Below are 22962 nucleotides of genomic sequence, written 5' to 3'. Positions count from 1 at the left end.
CAATCTATCATCTAGGGTACAAATGAGATAGTGGCCCATTTACTGCAGTAACATATTGTTATTCTGTGTATTGAATGCATTATTAGGTCATTTTCTGCAATTTGTCAGGGGATCTATGTGGAAAAACATTTCAGAATCTGTAATCACATTTGAGGAGACCGGATATTTTTCTCTGCGGCTGCTATTCCAATCACATATAGGGTTGGTTTAAAAAGAATTGTAAACAGTCACAGCTGGTCATAGCTACATTGTTTGAGTTCAGGTCTGAGTTTGTTTGGCTATGTGAGCTGAGCTTTGAGTGTGTGCATAAGAGTGTAAACAGGGCACTTTATGTCCAACTTTCATCAGCGCTTTCTATTTTATTTCCACCCAGCTTGCGGTGCATTCTGCAGCAGGCGGAATTGTTCGCATTTCCACATAATTGCCTTACACATGATTACAGTTGGTGTACAGCAGCATTACGTCGCAGAGGTTACATTGAAACCCGGACATCCACAGTTATCACAGAGAGGTTTGCTCATATGGAACAAGAGGCACTTAGACCTGACGTGCCATGGTTTTCATCATTGTTGTGCAAATTTATGCAGCAAAATGTCACCCTATCAGCTACTCCGGTTGTGATGCTAATGCAAATTACTGTAAGTAATGTACTCAGATTAAGAAGAAACTCTCATAGAAAGGTGCTGTATGATAAACAAAACAGAAAAAAACACCATGCAACATCATCTTATACTTCGACTTCGATTTTATAATTCGACCACATTCCCCGTTTTAGCTTCCTAACACTGGCTGCCAGTACATTTAAGAATTAATTTAAAAATTTTTATTTGTTTTAAAACTCTTAATGGCCTTGCCCCTCCTTATCTGTCTGAGCTGTTACATTCTTACACACCCTCCTGTTCCCTCAGGTCAGCTGATCAGTTGCTTCTGAGGGTCCCAAAGACAAAATGCAAGCTCAGAGGGAACCATGCTTTTTCTGTGGCAGCTCCTAAGCTATGGAATGATCTGCCTTTGAGCATAAGACAGGCCTCTTCTCTTGCTATTTTTAAGTCCCTTCTTAAGACTCAATTTTTTTTCTTTAGCTTTTAGCACAATTTGAGAGATTTCACTTTGTTTTATTCTGTTTGTATACTAATATGTATTTTAAATTCAATCCTTTATATTTTATAATTGCATTGTATTTTATGATTGTGTATAGCACTTTGGTCCTGCCCTGTCGTTGTATAAAGTGCTTCATAAATAAAGTTGGTATGGTATTATTTTATACTTTCTAAATTCATAAATAAATTATATATAACTACTCGCATAGCAGGAAGTTCATCACCTGGAATTATTTTTACACAATTTTTTCACATTGCAGTATTACAACCAGAAGTTTAATGTGTTTGGGTGGAGCGTTGTGTGATTTACCATCTCAAAGAATATCTATTTTTTCTTTTCTTTACAAAATAAGAAATCATTGAAACATTGGCAAGAAGTTTATGCTAATATCTCCGGACCATTTTGAAAGAAAATCAAAGTTATATGTGATGGTCTTTAGCTCTAGAAATAAATCACAAAATATCTCATACTTAGAGTTCAGTTCTCTGCTGTTACACTATGCAAATTTGTCATTTACTCCTGCAACTCTGACTGGGGTCTTTGCCAAATGAAAAGAGTCAGGATTGTACAGTGTTTACTTCACTCCAGCAGCCTCAGAAGAAATATGGACTAAGCTGCACAGACGTCTTTAGATGCCTCAAGGTTAGACACTTTGTAAGAACTCATCTTGACAACTTTGAAAGTGAAACAGCGGATAAGCTAGATCAATGTCTCAGACACTTGATAGCAGAAAACCACGCAGTCTCATTTATTTACGATGCATTACAAGAAGTGAGACATGCGAATATAAATGGCGTAAAGGGAATTTGTAAAAGGGAATTGAGTTGTGGTATAACAGATGGCATTAGGGGAAAAAAAGTCCTGAATAAATGCATTTGTGTTTCCTTAATGCAAGACACTGTCTGTTTCAATTTGCATAGCCTATATTACTAAAAGGTACATGTCTTCCAGGTGTGTGAAAAATGTAGAGTCACGTACCTTGACCGCAGTTGAAAGAAATTTGGAATGCATTGATTGAATTCTTTTTAAAACGAAACAAGAAGCAGTTCTCTTCATAACTCTTCCCTACCATGGAATTTGTTGTGCACCAAAGCTGATGCTATTGCTCTGAATAATGACATTTTTAAAGCCGAGATCACTACATTGACTAACTTGCATTCAGAAAGGATTCCCTCGATATTTAATGACAGACGAGAGGATTTTGAATCAATTTGGAAACCCTTGATCTGGTCCTTTGGAACATAGTTCATGAGTAGTAATCTACTATACTCAGGTAGCTTGGGATGGCATAATTTGAAGTAAAGTATTAAATACTTTGTTGGTATAGTTATATTAGATTAGACACTTCCTTAACACATGCAAGTAAAGGATGATAATTTTAACCAGTGAAGGGTACCAATCATTTAAAGTAGTTTTATTTTAGTTTGTAAAACCGGTAGGGAAGATTTTGTAGCTGATTGGCCTTCATTTATACAGAATAAAACCAATCTAAACCATACAGGGTGCTAAAGAAAACACTTAACAAGATGTAAGCACTCTATTGAAGGCAATAGTTTACATATTTAATATTACTATTATGTATTACATGTCGACAGTGCTGAAATTTGTTTGTTTCTTACAACGGTTTAAACTGTTAAGTAAATGGAGGTTGTCAAAATGCTCTGCATGTTTTGTTTTTTTTTGTTCGTCTTTTATTGGGACGTATTGTCCTTTCCTTTTTTTTTTTAGGAAAAAAAAAAATTTTTTTCTGTTTTCTCCCGACCCAATATGCAACCCGTTGTTTTCCGCAAACCTGACGCCTGTACCTAGAAGCAGGATTACTGGGTTAGCAAGGCAACCCTGACTTTCGAGTACCACGAAGCTGGATTGATTCTTAGCAAGCCTAGTCACCATGGCAGTGTACAGCAAACCTGTTCCAGGAAAGGCTAGCCTTCATGATTGATCTGATTCCTAGAAAACCCTACACTCAGCAGACAACCAGCTGTTTTGGAAACGACAGTGTGCCCCATCCCTGAACACCCGATTTAATTCAGAGAGCATAAAGAACTTAAACGAATCACCAGAATAAAGGAACTTGAAAAACAAAAATGTCTAAATGTCTAAAACTAAATATGTTCTTGACAAATTGTCCTTAAACACCAATGACATTCACGTGTTTCTTGTGTAGTTGATATGAAACTAAAAAAAAGAGATAAAACAAAAATTAGAGTGCAACTAGTGAGAAGATCCTTTGGATCATGATCCAATGACTATGTCCTCTTCACTCCTGATGGGGTTACACCTGAGGGATGAGATGAGATTACTATATAGTACAGTGAGTGGGATACGTAGCTTTATTTAAAGACACTAATGCGTAACTTGCACTTTTACTCATGCTTTGCTACCTAATTTCGAATCTCGTTCATGCTGCCACTGTGCTTCAGTCTTTTATAAGACTTTTATTCTTCCTCGTCATTTTTCTGTAGGATGAGATTTTGTTCTTTACAGGAGCAATGTGGCACTCAGCCTTTTACACCCATGCGTAAAACGGCCCCCTTTGTTCATGCTCACAGCTTCCTGATCAGTTAAAGCAGGTGTGCGTTAGCCAGTTGATAACTAGCTAATCCTGATTGTAATTCTGCTGGATTGAGTATTGTGGTACAGAGATAAAAAAATAAATAAACACTGTTGGCTGTTTACCATAATAAATGTAGATGATGCATTAATTGCAAACATGGTATTTAGGTCATTTGAGATAAAAACATGCAGAAAACAGCACAGAAAACAAACCAAACTGGGTAAAATATGTGTCTCAGCAGCATTATGCTGTAGATATACTTTCCCTTAGCAAGGACAAAGCAGCCAAGTGATACAAAGCAGAGTAATCGGTAAAAAAGGCTTGAAACTGAGGCAGAGCTTCACTGTAAGACAAGAATGATCAATGATCTCTCCCTCAAATCTGACATGATTTGAGCTACTACTATACTTTTAAAATGGGTTAAAAAATCTGTTTCTACATAAGTAAAGTTCGCAGACATACTTCAATCACAGTAAAATGTCCTTCTGCAAAGTATCGAGTCATAGATGCTTATTAAAAAGGCACCCCACACTTTTCACTTTTTTCCTGTTTTTTTTTCTTAAAAAGCAGGGTATCATTATTCTTTTGCTTCTGAATTCTGTTTGTTGTGTTGGTCTGTCATATGATATCCCAAGGAAACAGTTTTAGTTGTGAGACAAAATATCTATCATTACTGTGACATTGCAAAACATGCCTGGTTACTGGTCTGACTAACAAGTGTATATAGGACGTAAGAAAGATTTCTTGAGAATTTAAAATATTTAATCTCTACATATAGTCTACTTACACTGAAGTCGAACCTTTAGGTGATGCTCATATGACGTATGAGTAGAAACTGTGTACACTGCATGTTGCTTAAAGAATGTGTTCATGCAAATATATAGTTATTTTTTCTTGCAGATGGTGCTTCTGTTTTTAGTTGCGATCTCTGCATGCCAGATTGTGTGCTTGAGCATTTCAAGCTTCAGAGGCTATATGTATTCTTGCAGCAGAATTTGAGATCTGTGGGTTATTATAGAAAAATGAAAGGATCTGCAAATGAAAAAAAAGGAGAAAAAGGCTGGAGAAGAATCCTGAAGCTGCTGCAGAGTGATTAAGGACTATGCTTTTTCTATCAGTAGGGAGCCAAATTATTCACACAGCAGGGAAAACAAGAAATGCTGCTTAAACATGTACATCCACCTAAATATCCATAAGCACTGTGGAGGGCAGATTAAACATTTAGAAGAAAAGTCTTATTAATGCAGTCCGGGTTACCTGGTGAGTTAATTAGTGTAGAAGCGGAGCAATGCTGGGAAGCAGCAAGGCCACAACAATTTCCAAAGTCACATCATAAAGCAATTCTTTATTTTTTCCTCTTTCAGATACAACTTCTGTTTATATTCTGTACAGCACTGAAGGCACACAAAACCCAAAGATAAAATAGAACAGAAGTATGTACAAAATATACAGAATAAATAAGTCAATCTAGTTAAGGTAGAAAAGCTACAGGGTGTGCTTACATGAGCTGTTTCTGAAAACAGGAACATAAATGTGGTCCTTAAAGTCTCTTTTTTTCTCTTTTCTTTTTTTTGAAAATGTTCCTGGATGTTGTTTAATGGTTTCAAAAGAAAGTAATGGCATCGGTCTCACACACATACAAAAAGCACATGAAATGAGCATGTATCGGTGGCTCAATTCTGGCAGAAATTAAAACTAAACCATTTCAGCAGGACTCCTGTTGATTGTCATGCACCATCTTATGGCGTTTGAATAGTGCAATGCGTTTTTACAAGTTGTGTTGGTACTGTACTCCACTCTGACTGATCTGTTCAGCTCTTATAAAAATAAAGTTCCTCTGACTGCAGCTCTGCAGCGTGTTGGATCAATCATCTGTCAGGAGGACAGCAGTGTAACCATGCTCCTATCCCTGTTTTTCAATGTACTTGGCTGGATGAATTGCTGACTCTACGGCACAACAAGCATTCTGGTTCCAGCCTTAAAGCTGCTCTCGGGGGGAAGGGGGTTGACAGGGGGTGTAATCAGGTCACGGCCAGAATCAGGATAGACTGATTAAGCGGAATTCGGGTCAAGCACTGATTGAAATTCACTCGATTCTTTCCAAACATCTGCTTTATCCTGCGAGAAGGCTGAGCTGGGGGTTGTGCTGGATCAATTCACTTGGCTACTGAAGGAGCATGAAAATTTAATCACATGTAAAAAGCTGATTGAGGGGATTTCACCGTAGGTTTTAACCCAGGCCTGCTCTGCAGACGGCGACGGCTTCGTCCTTGTTTGATTTGGATGAAAATATTGACTAGAGATGCACCAACCAGTTGGCCAGAGATTGTAACTGGAGGAGCTCTATACTTGATATAGAATGTACAAACACAGGTAAGGGGAAAGAAAAATTCTGATGAATTTTTAATTTATCAAATCCATCAAAAGCACCGCCAACAGGAGTTACTTTGATGCACTTTAAAGATAAACCACAAAAAAAATGTATTTTATAATTTTTCTTTATATTGGATTCAAACTTGCTCCTCTGTTGTCATCCGTTTTATGGCCCCTGTTTTAAAATAAATAAACCACAAATTAAAAAGTCCAACAAATCGTAACTCATAAATACATCTACTAGCGCCATTTACTTGGATTCACCAAGAAGTTCACCAAAAGATTGAAAAAGGGATTTCATGCAAATTCCATCCTTTCCTGCTGGATTCACAACTATTACCTCTTGTTTTTCTTTCCTTTGAAAGTACAAATCGTAAATCAGCCCAAATTTGACACAAAGTACAAAAACAAAAGATATTGGTGTCAGCAAATAAAGGTTTGATTGATTCATTTCTAAAATATTTCACTTTTAACCAGCTACCTCACAAGATGCGCATAGAAAAAGTTCAAACCAGTTACATTCTGTGCTACAATAAAAATAAATGTCCCTGTGAGTGTAGATATATATTTCTATCATATTTCTATGTTTATACATTTCACACTGTGGAAAGTACAGGAGGGCAAACAGGCCAAGGCACTTGGTTCAGATAAGATATATATTTCATTTCAGTTAAATGCAGTCTGGTGCTCCAGAACCTCCAAGTAGTCTGGCTCAGTGTGCAGGTTTGCTTTGAGCTCAAAGTACTCATTCTTGGTTTGTTCCAGCATGACCTTGCGTGGTCTTGTATACATTATTGTCTCCATGAGCTTTAACTCCTCCTGGTGCCCTGGAACCGGCATGGCGGTGGTGGGCTGTAGTTGGGGCAGGTTTTTCCTGAAGTACTCTGTTATTCCAAGCTGTTGCTGCAGCTCCTTCTCCCTCTCCAAGATGTTCCTGTACAGGGAGCTGGGAGTCCCAAGAGCAACAAACTCTGCCTGGCATTCGTCAGCTATGGCCCTGTACTTTGGGTTTCCTGTTAGGGGGGAGGTGTTCTCTTTTTCCATGATGCTCCGGCAGACGTGGTGCTTTGAATCGTCCAGGCTGTAATCAAGATCAGAGTTGTGGCCTTTGTGCTGGGAGCAGTAGGTGGGGTTCCGGCAGATCTGTACAATTGGACTGTGGGATCTGTCCTCATACAGGGATGTGGGACCTGTTCTCTGGGTAACAGTGTGATGAGTGGTCTTCTGTCCGTACATACTATAATGTAGGTGGATAGGAGAGGTCCTGCTAGTGTTTTCCCTTGCCGGGTCCTCCGCTGCCTTTTTCTTGGCCCTTCGTCGCCTCCGGTGCACCACAAAGACCACCAAGCCGGCCGAGCAGAATATGATCATGAGGACGAAGACGAGGAGACTGAGGATTAGCACTGACAGAGGAATAGTGTCGGTCAGAGAAATTCTCCAATTCTCAGGTGGCTCAAATGTGGCAGTAGCCGTTTCCTCATCACCTGGAGGCCTTGTGTGGTATGTTCCCAAACTGGGACATAGCTTTTCATGATGAAGACTTCTCAGTTCCTCCTGCATTACTTTTTTTGGGGTATGACAAAGAACAGGGCCCACCACTGTGTCTTTTCTGAGCTTCTCCAGCCATTGCTTGAGGCTAAGCAAGTCACAGCTGCAGTCCCAGGGGTTGTCCTCTAAATAGATCTGCTCCAGTGCATCAAGCTGATCCAGCACGTTGCTTACTGGCAGGTGCATTAGCAGGTTCTTCCTCAGGTTTAATTTGGTCAGGGGCACATTACGGAAGATCTGAGCTGGAAGCGAACTCAGCAGGTTGTTGTTTAGTGACAGCAGCTTTAGGTTTGGCAAGGGATTGAACGTGCCTGGGGCAATCTCCTTTAGAAGGTTGTATTCCAGGTAGAGGTACTCCAGGTTATGGAGACCCACAAACATGGTGGAGAAAAGTTTTTCTATCCTGTTTCCATTCAGATGAAGCTTTTTCAAGCTGCTAAGGCTGAGAAATGTTTCATTATCTATATAGTCAATTCGGTTGTTTGCCAGGTTGAGTAATTCCAAACTATCATATGTGACAAAATCATATTTCAAGAGTTTCTGGATCATGTTCCCTGTCATGACCAGTTTAGTTGGGCTTTGCTGAAGTATTCCGATATCAGACACCTTCTGAATTCCTCGGTCCTGACAGTGCATCAAGAAGCCAGCCACTGGGTGAGTGTGGCATGAACAATGCTCCACACAAGGATTTTCAGGAATATGGGATGGTTGCAATTTAGGAATCTGAGTCACTTGGGATGATGGCGTAACAACTAAATCCAAAGACGGTGGTCCCTCAATGGGAAGGTCTTTATGGAACGGGCACAAAACATCCCGTTTCACTTTGGCCAGAATGGTTCCCTTCAGGTGTTGTGGTGAGCTACAAATAACATCGCTGATGACTGACTGGGCCCTCATATTTTCCATCCATGTTTTTAAATGGAGAATATCACAATCACAGATCCAGTTGTTGTCCTCCAGAAGTAGCTCCATGATCCTCCCAATATGCTCCAGAAAGCCTACATATGGCAGGGTTTGGAGCTTGTTGCCCCGTAGATCCAGGTGGGTGAGAGGCACAAAACGGAAGATGTTGCTGGGTAAAAACTCAATGGAATTGTCATTGAGGATGAGGACTTTGAGGCGAATAAGTTTGTTGAAGGCCCCCGGTTCGATGATCCGAATGAAATTTGTGTCGGCTTGAAGAAACTCTAAGTTTACCAGACCCTGAAAAGTGTCCTCTTTCAGGGTGACGAGAAAATTGCTATTTATGTGGAGCTTTTTCAGCGAACCGAGAGTGCTAAAGACCCCTGGCTCCAGCTCTTGTATGCTATTACCCCCGATGTGCAGAGAAAGGGCGCCCCTAAGCCCTTCCATTTCCTCGACTCGCAGCTCAACTAAGTCATTTTTGTAAAGGTTCAGATGGAAGGAGACGCCTGACGGGATTTGGATTTGTGAGATTTTGCTGATGTTTCTCTGCTCACAGTTAAGATGAAGGACACCATCCTTTGCCTCACAGGAACACAGAGAGTCACATGACTCACTGATGGAGGATGATGCCTTTGAGGGATGGATATCTTGGGTTTGAGCCGCAGAGAGAAAAAAGGCGATGAAAATGATACAGGGCTGCATTCTGAATCGGGACATCTGTGAAAACAGGAAGGGGATAGAAAAAAAGATTTTGAGTACATATGCTTAAAAGAATGTATACACTTGATAATTAATAAACGATTAATTTTTAGATGCAATACTCTCAGTTTTAGTGAGACATGGAAATCACATGATTTCCATGTGTAAAAAAAACAGTAAGGTGAACATGCCTTTATGAGACAATTATATGCATGAAGGGAACGCAAGTTGTTTTACAGTCAAGCCATTCTTGTCCTGCAACTGACTTAACATTAAAGAAAAGCCTATATATATATAAATATATATATATATATATATATATATATATATATATATATATATATATATATATATATATATATATATATATATATATATATATATATATAAATAAATAAATATACAAGCATCCATTATTCTTAATTCCTTACATTGAGTAAAAACACATTTACACATTACTGATTGCACATTCAAATGTGCAATCATTAATGCTGTCGCTTAGTACATAAGATCTTGTGCAGTATTTGGTTCTCTTTAAAAGGATTGTCTTAAAAGAAACCAATCTATATACATTACCTTTCAAAAACATGGCTTTCTTTTGAACTGCTTACATTTTATATTTTAATCACAAACTTTAATGTGTTTATTAGGATTCTATGTGATGGTCAACCCAAAGCTAGTACGGAGTCTTCAACACATCTTTACAGGTTATCTTTTTTTTAAGAATTGTGACTTATTTCAAATCAGTTTCTATAAATTAGATTTAATTGAAGCTTTGGAAATAAACCAAAGTCACACATTTTAAAAGAACCTGGTGTAATTCATTTTCATTGACCATTTACTTAGTCAAAATAAATGCATTTATACCATTGAACCACAGATTAAACTTATGTTATATGCAATACAAACTTAATTTAAGTGGTTCTTCCAAAGTTTTCCAGTGAATCCCTCATTCTGATCAAGCATTTGGCAGCAGTAAAAAGAAACTCCCTCTTTAGTTTCCTCTTATACCTTCTTGTTGACTTAAAACATTTAAAATACCTGAAAGTGTTATTTCAAGCTCAGTTTTTCATATAAATCCTAAATTAACCTTGACAATCTCTGGAAAACCAAAATACAAAAATGTAAATGCTTTACAATCTAAAATCTAATGTCATAAATGATGCTTCCTCAAGCAAGATGTTTTGTCTTGACACCAGGGTGGATGTTTTGCTATGTCTCATCTTTTGGTTTCTAATACTAAGTATTTAGAACACATAGTTTACAGTGTTCTTAGGTGGTGTGTAGGTTTGGAATGCTATTTTCCAACCTTTGCGAAAATGTCTTAAACTTTAACCTGATTGGTGCATTCCTTGGTGTGCATGGTGACATTTCGTCTTGTATTTGCTCATTGGGGGAACAAGAAAACTGGTTGGACTGCATTTTATTCATAATGTTCGGAGAAAAAGAAAAAAAAAGACCTTCACACCACACTTCTGAGAGTTTTCAATGGCCAACATCCCAATAATGTCTTTATGTTGGTTTATCAAAATTAACTTAAAATACATTGAAATTTAAGGCTTGATTCCACAAGGTTTGAATTAAAGCCCTGTAAATATACCTGGTTATAAGCACCCTAATGTCCATCTAAAAAGCCAGAGACTTTGTGTGGCATTGGGCTTCATCTTTAGAGTCCAGTGTGTGAATTTGCATGCTTTATTTTACCAAAAGACAAACCCTTTGACCACGTGAGAAAAGAGACAGGGATAGTCTTTTTCCACTGACTCAGTGTGGGATACAGCTTCTTTTAAAAAAATGACTCGTTTGACTGAATTCTCTGCCCTTTATCATACTGACTCATCAAGCTTAAGACTTTCTTGGTGTGATTCATACAATGTAAAAGTCGCTTCCTTCTATGTCAAAGCAACATTTATGACAACCACTCCATATGACTGATTTAGATTTCTGGTTAACCCCCTCAAAAAGCATGCCATCAACACATCAGGGTGAATTTTTAGAGGCTGTCTGATGTCTTGATCTCACAAGCTGACAGTGCTCCCCACTCAAAATACCAACAGGCTTCTATTAAGAAGTTTTCGTCTTTTTTCTCTGTTAAGATTCAGACTGACTGACTAAGAAAAAAGCAAAATCTGACTTTTCAGGAGAGCAGAATCAGCACTTGATCAAAATCTATTACACTCCCAGGAGACCAGTGGGGTAGTGTTGACTTTTTCCTAAGATCAAGCAAGACCAGGCATTCCATGTTAAGGAACAGACTTTTCAGAGATAGGATGCTGAAATATGACAGCTCTTCTCAGTAATGAATGTGATTATCATGTAAAAAAGCTAGAATGGGCAAGCCCGGCTCAGCTGATGCAGCCTCGGTTTGTTGGCGAATGAATCCTCTGACTCATGACTCAGCTGCGATACTCAGCCCTTTATTTGAATTAAGTTCGGGAGAATACTTCCGCCCAGTTGAGTCGATGAGGCGTGGGCACACTCTGACTGGGAATTTGGCCTACAGCAGATACAGAGTATGTGTGAGTTTGCACGACTGGGAACGTGGCCTCAAAGTTAAGATGTAAATCCCTGTTGCAAAACACCACGCATATTCCTTTAAACTCTAACTACAAACAGAAGACCTCTCAGAGAACATTTCACCTCTTTCCAGCAATTTCTCTCTTCTTCAACATGGATTGCACACTTTTTTTTGGTTTGATAAGCCTTTGTGTGGTCAGGTGAAAAATTGAGTAAAACCAAATCTTTTCTATAAGGTATTCAGAGATAAACAGTAAGGTCACTGTCAGCAAATCACGCATATCTGATTAACTCACTTATCTCAACCAACCTGAAAATCATTGCAGTTTGTGAGTTGGAGATTATTTAAAACAGTTTATAAAGAAGAAGGATGATTAAATCCCAAATCCTTTCCAAAGTTCCAATTAGTTGTTATAAATGAGACTATTTGTCTGCACGAAGTGTGTCTCAAAACAAATGAACTAATAATATCTCCTTCCTCTACAAAAAAAAAAAGAAACCCAGATAAATCTACACCAGAATAGTTAGTTGTGTGTTCTTCCCTCCAGGGACATTCTGTGCACAGACTCACCATGACAAAATAAGACACGGACAGTGTGGAAATTTTCACTAAGTCATTACAACACTCGTAGAAAACAAAGAATTTGCAGATACAGTATGACAAAAGACAGTGAAGAGAATAATTCCCTCTTTCCAGCCGCGTGTGACGTTTTCTTTAGGATGTTTTTCCTACTTACTATCATTAACAAAGTTTTTTACATTCCAGAGTTTTCCAGAGTAACATTTACAGTTTTGTCTTTTGTAGCACGTTTTTTTAGCAAGTGTAAATTACTGTACTTTTATATTACTCACCTAAATTGGTGGATGCATACCTTTTGCTGAGAATACACCAATGATCATGTTAGGTTTATTTAGTTACTGAATGTGAAAAATTTATAACTTATTGCATGTTCTTAATGAAACTTAACCTTCTCTTCTTGATCTAAAAACTGCAAATATGAAGGTAACTTATTTTTGTTATTATACTAATCAAATACAAGCACTAAGAAACAAAGCTACCAAACCGATGGGAGGACAACTGTCAAATCAACAGAAAGGCAGACAGTTGAACAGATAACATACGGACCGTAGGCGAGAGAAACTAACATATGGACAGATGGCCAAATGCAAAACCAAAATGAATATAAACTGCCAAACAAATATAACAAAATGATAGCTGATATGAGAGACACATACAAATGGACATCCGTACGGACAATCTAACCACGATATCAATGGATAAAGGGTTAAAATGAACAGACCAACAAAAAGGACAGCTAGACATGATGAAAACAAATGAATGAACCAGTGAAGAAAAATAATTTGAAGCAAAATTATGCTTTAGCATTTGAAAGGTATGTAAAAAGACTAATAAGCAAATATTTCTCTGCCTATTTTCTTCCTTTATGTTCATTCCGACAAGATAAATTCTTTCAAGTTCGATATTTCTTTTAAAATCCTTTCAGTATTTCTGATTTAGCAAATGTGTGATTTTCTGTTGGCTCCAGATGCTAATATTTCTGAACCATCTATCCATCTTCTTCTGCTTATCCAGCAGGGTCAGCTGGTTCCCATCTGACGCAGTCTATGGGCGAAAGGCAGGGTACACCCTGGACATGTAGCCATTTATTTATGAATGACTATTTAATGTCAATCATTGGGACAGGCAATGTAAATGAGGGACAAAATATCTTCTTTCTTACTGGTTATAAACTTGAACTTGTTTAAGAATCTCTTTGCCTTAAGCAATCATCACTGTGCCTTCCTGGCTTTAAGGACAATCCAAATGGGAAAAAAAAGGGTATTAACTTATGTTATCTGCGTGACGGCAATGCTAACGGGAGGTATTGGAGGCAGTAACCTACCACTCTGTCTTCTGGATTTCAAACAGACTTCTTTAACTGATCCATTTTTCAGCCAATCAATGTTGCATGTGACTCCTCTGTGACGGCCGGAGGAGATGAAACATTTTTTCCGGTGCTGCTCTTGTATTGCTCTCCTATGTACAGATTTAAATGTGCTTCTCTCACTGCTCAGAAAATTCAATTAGGTATCTAGTGAGGCCCTGTGAGATCTCTGCTCTTCTCACCGTTCAACATCAAAAGCAGAGTGAAGCAGAGGTGGGTCGGACCACAGAGAAAGAGTTGAGAAGAAAAGGAAAGGTGCTAATAGAATATTTATCAAACATAGAGCCCCCCAACTGCGTTAACACAGATAACAGGGTCTGCCCACTTGAAAACCCAGAAATAGACTGTTCACACTTCATTTCAGCCAGCTGTAAAGTTGACTGGATACTGTATGAAGTGCTCCGTCATATTATGACACCCATTCATATTGTCATTTTAAAGGCTTCCATCCCATGTGACAAGAAGTGACATCAGATCCAGCCTCCAACATGTGCATTTGTTTGTTTTTTTGTTTCTTGTTTTTTTTTTAAATTATTACATGGAATGCTGGCTGAAGACTTGAACAATATCCAACAGGAAAGCAATGTGAGACTTGTTGTGTGAGACATTGACCAAGTAATATAACCAGAAAAAAATGGGTTGAAGATAAACCTTTTAGGCAAAGATACAGTGCTCAGATGGTCAGGAATAAAAAAAAATAATAATGATAAAATAAAAAAAACAACATGAAATCTTATTTAACTGGTTTACAGTCTCCTACATGGTTTGCTTGTAGTGGTGAAATTAGGCAGCTGCACTAGCTGTGCATGCATTAAAATGTGAACAAAACTGTGTCAATATTCTGCTAAATTCGAAAATCCAACATTTTGCAGTTGTCATAAAAAAAAAAAAAAAAAAAAAAAAACTATTAAAAATGAGCATAAAAAATTTGGTCCGGCGATAACTTAGAAGTAATCACATGGGACATACCTATATTTTAGTCAGGGCTCCAGTGTGTGCTAAGGCAAATTTTATTTTTGGCAAAACTGTTCTGCCGTTGAGGGCGCCATCATCTAAATGCTTGCAGTCTTCTTTATCCTTTTACAGTCTAGCTGCAGATCAAGTGATTTGCGTAATTCAAGAAGTGTTTCCATTGCAGTTTTGTGAAATATAACCATTCTGATACAATTGAAAAACCACCCAATCGAAGCTTAAAAACGTTTTTTTTTCAATATTGCAGTTTTACTCATTTGTTACATTTTTAATGTTTTGATAATTGCAATTTTAACAATTTGATGGTTAATGGAAACTAATAATATTTCCAACAGTTAAAATGCTATGCCCAGAATTGAGAAGCTACACACTTCCCTAAATTGGGGTAAATACCTCCAGTTTAAACATAATCATCCGTGCAGTAATAATCTAATGAGTTGTTCTTGCCTACATGCTAGGTTTAACCCAAATGGAGACTCTTTCTGGACAACAAAGGCAACATTGAATTTGATTCCATTAAAGATGTTATCGTTATATGCAATATTACAACAAAATGACATATTTGGTAGGTTGTACTTCAAAGGAATAGTACACCCAAAACATGATTAGCCTTCATTTTCTACTCACCCCCATGCTGAACAACACTCTGGAGTACTTTTTTGATATCTCAAATGCATCTGGAGATCTGGGAGGCTTCTTGCTGTCTGCTGACATTCAAATAATGGAGGTCTATGGCGCCCGAGACAGAAAGGTCCATAAAAGTCCACAAAAAACGTGTCAATATTCCTCCATACTGCTCGTCCAATGTATTCCAAGTGTCCTGAGTGGGTAGCATCCAGAATTTACTCGAAACGAAGTCATTTAGAATGTTTTTAGAGCATAAACAGTAGTGTATAGGATTTCCTGAAAGCGCGCACCTGCGCGTTCATGATGCTACGGAAGCCGGCAGACCAAACCAGATGAAAGTGCGCATTCAGCGTCTGCTCTGCCAATAATGCAAGCGTAGAAGAAGAAATGTGCTGTTTACCTGTGCAAAGAAAGAAACAAAGAAAGAAAAATGTCTGAGGACTTCAGTGTTGAGGAAGAGCATGAGTTCTTTGCTGAGCTGAATGCCACTTTCGTCTGGTTTGGTCTGCCGCGGTTTCCGTAGCGCCGTGAACGCGCTTTCAGGAAATCCAAGTAAATTTCAAGTAAATTCTGGATGCTACCCACTCAGGACACTTGGAATACATTGGACGAGCAGTATGGAGGAATATTGAATCGTTTTTTGTGGACTTTTATGGACCTTTCTGCCTCGGGCGCCATGGACCTCCATTATTTGAATGTCAGCAGACAGCAAGAAGCCTCCCAGATCTCCAGATGCATTTGAGATATCAAAAAAGTACTCTAGAGTGTTGTTCAGCATGGGGGTGAGTAGAAAATGAAGGCTAATCATGTTTTGGGTGTACTATTCCTTTAACACAAGGGCAAGGTATTAATCATGTTAGCAATGGTTTCTGAGGAGGCAGCTAACCCAATAGGGCATCAGACAACTTTATTTTTTGTAAAACTGCTTTGGATGGAGGTGACCAATGTGTAAGGCTGAACACTTGTGATGCAGTGCACACAGATGAGCACACACCAACAAACTGCAGCCAAGGAAATTACACACACAGCATCATGGAGCAAAATTAACTTAATACAAAAGATAAGCATAGTTGTTGTATCCTTAAATGTTTTTTCTTCAGAAAAACATTTAGTTGTATAGGAGTCAAAATTACATAGTGGTATATGCTACAGTACAACAATAGTACATCTAAATTTATTCTGTTTTCAATTCGATTTGGCCTTTGCTGCTGGACAGGAAAGTTATTCCTGATATTGCACGCTTCACGCGCATGATGCTCAGGGCCTTGCAATCAGATATAATCATCTGAACATCTGACATACATGGTATTACAGTAACACACATAATGTTAATACTGTTTAGCATTACAGAACACGGACCTCTAGTTCAACTTTTCTGTATAGAGCGCAATCTATATGGTCGACAGTTTAGTGTAACAATTTCGGAGGAAATGAACACAGCTGTAGTCTTGTTCGGTGTTGTCACTGACAGCAACACACACTGGAGCCGTGAACAGCCCATAAAGCCCGAGCCTGATCCATTTTTCTGTAAGGGAAGGCAAGCATAAAAGGCTTGTTATCTACAGCGGCGTCAACAGATGAGGTGGCATGTCCAACTCTTATGAAAGTCATACCATTTTTTTTTTTTTTGCAACAGCTGTCACTTTACTGCTGGAGAAAAAAAAAATGAGAGTCTGCGCCAAGTAAGAAATGTCTGACAATACTGATCTACCTGCAGCCCTGCTGATTAACACATCCTGACAGCTCTGATCTGAAAATACTGTTCAACCCAGAAGCAGTCAAAACTTCTGCTAACTTCTTCCATCTGCAGTATGTCAGGATTAACGAATACAATCATAGCTTCATCCCACGTTTGCAGTAACTCTACGCTAGTGGACCTTAATTTCTGATAGAAACATATGCTGATGGAACTAAGAATAGAAGCACAAGGTCTGCATAAGAAAAAGGGAAAGGGAGGGCGGCTCGCCTCCCCATGGCAAGTGTGATTTAGTAGGCTTGCATTTCAAATGGTCTGTTTAACTAATGCGCAGTAATTAGTTCTCCAGAAATGAACAGGCAGATTACAACCGACTTATAGCGGCGTCAAGGTGTGTTTTGCAGGGAGACCCATCTGTGGCCAGCAGATGCATTTTTCTGTGTTGCCTATAACACTGTCGCTTTAAAAAAGCAACACTTTCTGCTCCGCAGTGAGTCACTGATGGGGACTGGCATACTGGAGATGGATATGTTCAGAGCAGGCAATAAAAAGGTAACTTTATGAGAAAAGCAGGAAAATTACATGCAGCAGAGAAAATCTAGTCTTAGATAGTTCATAAGTGTATAGCATGATATGGAGTCAGTAAAGTGATAACAGAAGAAAGGTCATTCTTCTTTTAACTCCACATATGCTCCATGCCAAGATAAATCAACTTTTTAACAAGCCTCAATTTATTTTATATGTATATATATAATTTAACACTATGTAGTACAGTATATTTATTTTCTTAACTCTGTCAATTATTCTTTTTATACACTTTTTAAAGTCCACATTTGTGTGACAGCTTTTGCTATAATCTTTTACTGCGGTAACGCCACAATTTCCCAATTGGGGAACAATTAAGAGGGTTTCTATTCTATTTTATTCTCCAATGCCACAAATTACCACCAGAAGTGGTAAATAGAGGGATTTTCTGAAATAAAACCTTGAAAGAGGTCACAAGGAACCTGAAACAGGAGCAGAGCTTCAACTTTCAACATGAAATCAAAAAACATGTAGCCCTAACTACAACACCTAAAAAATCTGTAGCTGTAGCTGCAGTAGAAAGCAATTACTACAAATTCAAATGCATGACTCACTTTTGGGATGTCATTTAGAAAGACTTTGAAAAACTTTAATTTCACTCAAAATCACATTTATATAGGGATTGCAGCGTTAAGACTTCAACAAATACCAATTTTTGGCATATGTTTGATGGAAGCAGTAGTTGTGGAAAAAGTAATAATTTATACTCGGACAATTTATGCATCAAATGATTTATAGAGATTTTTCTTTTCTTTATTTGACCTGCCAGTGACTGATTATCAGACCAAATCAGGGAAAAACTGTTGATTACAAAATGATTCCAATCTCTGCCTGATTGGTTAGTATACGTCTACAATTATGTGCCACATTGTTAGTCTATGAAAAAAGTTTGCAATTCCTTTTTTGTTTTTTAAGTGTAAAATGAGAAAAAAAGGAAAATGGAATGAAAACCCCTGAAAGGCAATGCTTAGCTATCAGACAAAAGAATTAAGCCACATAAAATATGTGGTGCTGACAAATCTGCTTACTAAGATGGAACAAGAGAATAGATGTTTCAATGTTTGTGCAAAATTACACATTATTTCTACTTTGAAGAACACTTTTCTTCTACAATCATTATGAAAAAAAGTTAGAAACAACAAAGAAATAACAGAAGTGTAAAAAAATAAAACAGAAAACTCAATCTGCTGTTGGTATAAGCTCATGTTGTTTATAAGGTGCTGAATAAGTACCTAAGAAATACAAGAGGGATAAACTGAAACACTCTCAACTGTAATTTTAAGAGCACCAAATTAAAAGCACATTTACAGTAGAATTTGAATGTTTTATGGCAGTTTGGTTTTAAAATGTGTAGATTCAATTTAGGTAGGTGCTAATTGTGCCCACATAAAAGCTCACAGTTCCTGAGCAGCATCCTGCCAAGTTCACTTCTATAAAGTAGACCTACCCATGACTGGAATGATAAGAAACTAATTATAATAAAAAAATTAAAAAAAAACACGCTTAAAAAGACATTGTGGATGCTCTAAGCAACTGCATCTGTTTCTAGATAACTGTTTGTCATGTTGGCACATTGTAGAAACATGTTAAGCCTTTGCATGCTTGTGAGGCATATCATCAAAACAACAGGGCCCCAGCTTTAAGCCCTAAGCGTAAAACCTTTCAGCCATCCAAGCAAAAACATTGTCATTAACTGTATATCCTGTGTTAGAGGAAAAGATAAAAAGAGGTCAAAGCTAAGCACAAAGAAAATCACTGTCTGGATCGAAATCTGATGGATAATGACCATTTGAATCATTCATAACTCCTATATCCTATTCTTCCTTTACTTTTTTCTCTAACTGTACATTCAGCAGATGCTGGTATTATTCATTCGTTTGTCACATAAAGATCACTGCAGGTTAACTTTGTGATGCAGAGCCATAGAACAGAGAAAATTCAACTCGTGTGACGCTCAGAGCAGATTTCCAGTCTGAGGAAATCCAGTCTGCAGCCGGCGGAAAGAGAGAGGCTGGTGGAAACGGTGTAGAGACAGAGGCAGAAGGGCGGAAAATGCTTTCATGGAAAACAGGAGAACACCATTCTGAATTCAAAACGATGTCTCATCGTGAAGTTTGCATCTGATTTGGAAAGCTTTATAAATTTGAACTAAATTGGCTCCTCTCTGTCTGTACAGCCCTTTTTTTTTACTTTGCAACTGAGGCAGACTTAATTGAGTGCCTGATAATTTAACAACTACACAGGCTAAGATGACCTGTATCGCCTGCCTGAACAAGACCTTTGAAGACCAATTAACTTGGAATGCCACCAAGGGCAATTATAGCTGCTAGACGACATTCAGAGGTGCTGTTAAAAAGGAAAGAAACTTCAAATGTTGTTTTTTTTATATATATATAACCCCCCCCCCAAAAAAAAAAAAAAAAAAAACACAAAAATACCCATAAATCCTTATTTGTTATTGCAACAGATTAGGGTTGGATATTGGCATTGTGAAGATTAGTTATGTTTGCAGACAATCCAGAAGGACATGTGACTTTGGTGCCACAGATGGGAGTGTTTCACTTCAAACAAAGGCAGTTGGGTGTTTACTGCTCCAAATAACCTGCTCGCTAAGCAATTCATCAGAATCAACAATCCATTATAGTCCCGCAAAGCGTTTTTGTCATTTAAATCCTCTCAATCATAGCCATTCTTCTTAAACTAAGGAACAGCAGTGCCCCAAGTGGAACGGACATAATGAGCAGGCCTGTGAGGACTCCATTGACTCACCAGTCTCCAGTAAAAGATGGCTGGCCTGCAGCTTCTATATTCTTCTTGAAAGAGAGTTTTATGGCAAAAGCACTTTCAGGGAAAGTGGCTATTTCCTTGCAGGTGTCTGAAATAACACTCCTGGACAACAACAATAAAACAGCATAGTGACTAGGCGTCTTGTTCGACAACATTTCGCGGGGCAGAGAAGTACAACCTGGTAATTTACTTCAATACACTGATGTATTGGGTGCAAGGATACAACAGCAACCTGCCTGAGCAGGAGTTCCTTTATCGATACATACTTGCAGCATAGAATGGTGTGCATCCTTCTATAATGCCAGGCAGCTTTTGCAACAAGGAGAGTGAGATAGTGAGGGTTGTTGCATGATGTAAAGGGGCTTGGTTCAGTTTTGTGAGACATGGGATAGTTGCATTCAGCAATTACTGGGGCCTGCGGCCCCTCCGCTGCAGTCCAGGAGAGATAATTATGACATCCGCCCCCTTAAGTAGCAAGAGACGGTTCAACTCACTCAGCCCTGAGAGCAGCCCCATTTTTTTTCCAGTTTTTAAGCTGCATTTTGTGATTGATTCAAAATTTTCTGGTCTGCTTCTCTGCCTGAACAGACCCTGATAGCAGTGGAAAGATGAGCCGCTGGTCTGATGGCTTAAATCTGCACAACTCAGGCCAATACTCTTTGGCTGTTTTACTCATTTAAACACCTGGTTAAACACAAAGTTGTTTACTGCCATGGTACTCATCACCACTAAACTGCCTCATATTTCAAACTCAAAATTGTGTTTTCAAGCCCAAATTTCTGGAAGCTACATTATTGTTTTATATTAAAAACAGGGTCCCTATCAGACTTCCTACACCCATTATGTGAACATTTCAGGATCGCATTTTTTAGATCTCTAAGTTGATTTTTGGAGAGTTATTTTTTTTACTTGTGAACTAACACGTTTAGTATTAATCTACGACAGTTTCATCTATGAATTGTTTGGTTGGTAAAAATATGGACAAAATTTTTAAAAGATTTTCAATGAAAAACAAAAGGTTTATATTCAGATTAATCAGATCTAAAGAGGATGGATGGATGGATGGATGGATGGATGGATGGATGGATGGATGGATGGATGGATGGATGGATGGATGGATGGATGGATGGATGGATGGATGGAGTGACAAATGAGCGGTAGATCAGATGTAGATACAACAATACACTGGGCATCATTGGACAGGATAAACTGACTATAAACTTACTAATTTTAGGCAATAATGAAAATAGACCAATGCTTATCAGAAAAACCTGAATTAAAACTTAATAGATCGAATCGAAAAATCAAAGAAAGTTGCATCATTTATCAAATTTTCTCACATTTTTCTAACATCAACCAGGGCCCAACCATATATCCCCTTTAGGTGACATTTACCTGAGCCGTTTGGCCAATAACCTTGATTCATCCAAGCAAGAAATTGGAGCCCAGATTCAATTAAGCAATTCAAAACCTAATTAGCACAGCACCTTTCTCATTAACTCCCATTTAAGATGAACTATAGCCTCATGAAGTAGAAAATGGTGCTGCAAGATCAAGCGCAACTTATCTCATTTGCAGTGATTTATAGCCAATAAGAAAACTGTAAAACAGCGAGCAATAAACATAGCTGTGTGACCAATGAGTAAATCAAACTATTCAGGTACCTCTTTAGTTGCAGAAAGAAAATACATTAATTATTTGGCGGGATTGTGCTGGAATATAAATATCCATATAGTGCACATGTTGGTGCAAACTTTTGCTGTGGTTTTAGGGAGGTTTGGCAGCGGGACCACATCATTCCAGGCTGCCATAAGGCAGCGCAGCACAGTGGGAATTAGGTCTGTGTGTGGCGCACAGCCAGGTGTGCAGGAGGTACGGTAGGTATTGTAAAGCCCAACACCTCATGTCTTTTTTGTCCTCTAATATTCTCCTTCACTGTTATGGATCCATTATATATATATATATATATATATATATATATATATATATATATATATATATATATATATATATATAGGACTAAAATATCATGCTGTAAAGTAGGCAACAAGCATTATTAAGCGTGTGTGGACTTGCGCGTAATGGACCACAATTTCCACAGTAGCTGTAATTAAAAGTAATTAAATATATTTTACACAGATGGGTTTTTAGTGCCTCTCTGCTTCGTGACTTACCGCATAAAATCGAAGTGGAGAAAAGGCAGAGGGTAGTCCGAATGTCAGCATACTCCTACCATTTTTAAATGTGGGCAATCGACGCATCAGAGAGGGGGGCGAAATGCGTCTCTCTGGTCCAGTGCGAGCTCCGATTAAAAAAGGAAAAAAAGAGGGGAAAAGGAAAAGTTCAAAGCGCTCCTTCTCCCCTGAGCCCTCTCTTCTGCTTGTCTAGCTGGGATCCAGTTATTCCAATTCACGAAGGGAGACGCTCAAGCGCTCTGGTCCAGGGATGATGGGTGTGCAACCTCCGCAGAGTTAATTAAGATTAAAGTTGAAAGTTCCAAGCAACTGATTTAGATTGGGCTATTGTTGGAGCCTTCTTGTGCAGGGGGGAGTTGGAACAGCAGCTGTCAAACTCGCGTTCTGCTCCGCGCTCCTTGCGCCGCGCGCTCTGTTTAGTTAACCAATCTGAATTGTGTGGGTCTCGCGCTG

At 38.4% G+C, this 22962-nt stretch overlaps 1 protein-coding gene across 1 annotated transcript; it reads right to left on the bottom strand.

The window, feature by feature from the left end:
• Window positions 1-4974: 4974 nt before the first annotated feature.
• On the bottom strand, window positions 4975-22962 carry slitrk6 (SLIT and NTRK-like family, member 6). The gene is made up of 2 exons (XM_038286966.1): window positions 22489-22962; window positions 4975-9202 (listed from the first exon to the last, which is right to left on the bottom strand). Exons 1-2 carry the CDS (start codon window positions 22573-22575, stop codon window positions 6698-6700), a joined length of 2592 nt encoding a protein of 863 aa, XP_038142894.1. The 5' UTR covers window positions 22576-22962; the 3' UTR covers window positions 4975-6697.

Source organism: Cyprinodon tularosa, unplaced genomic scaffold, assembly GCF_016077235.1.
Source record: "Cyprinodon tularosa strain WSP-4 unplaced genomic scaffold, ASM1607723v1 ctg1, whole genome shotgun sequence".
In the NCBI taxonomy this organism is placed as follows: domain Eukaryota; kingdom Metazoa; phylum Chordata; class Actinopteri; order Cyprinodontiformes; family Cyprinodontidae; genus Cyprinodon; species Cyprinodon tularosa.
Note: the sequence above shows the minus strand (reverse complement) of the source record. Positions and strands in the feature narration are given on the sequence as shown.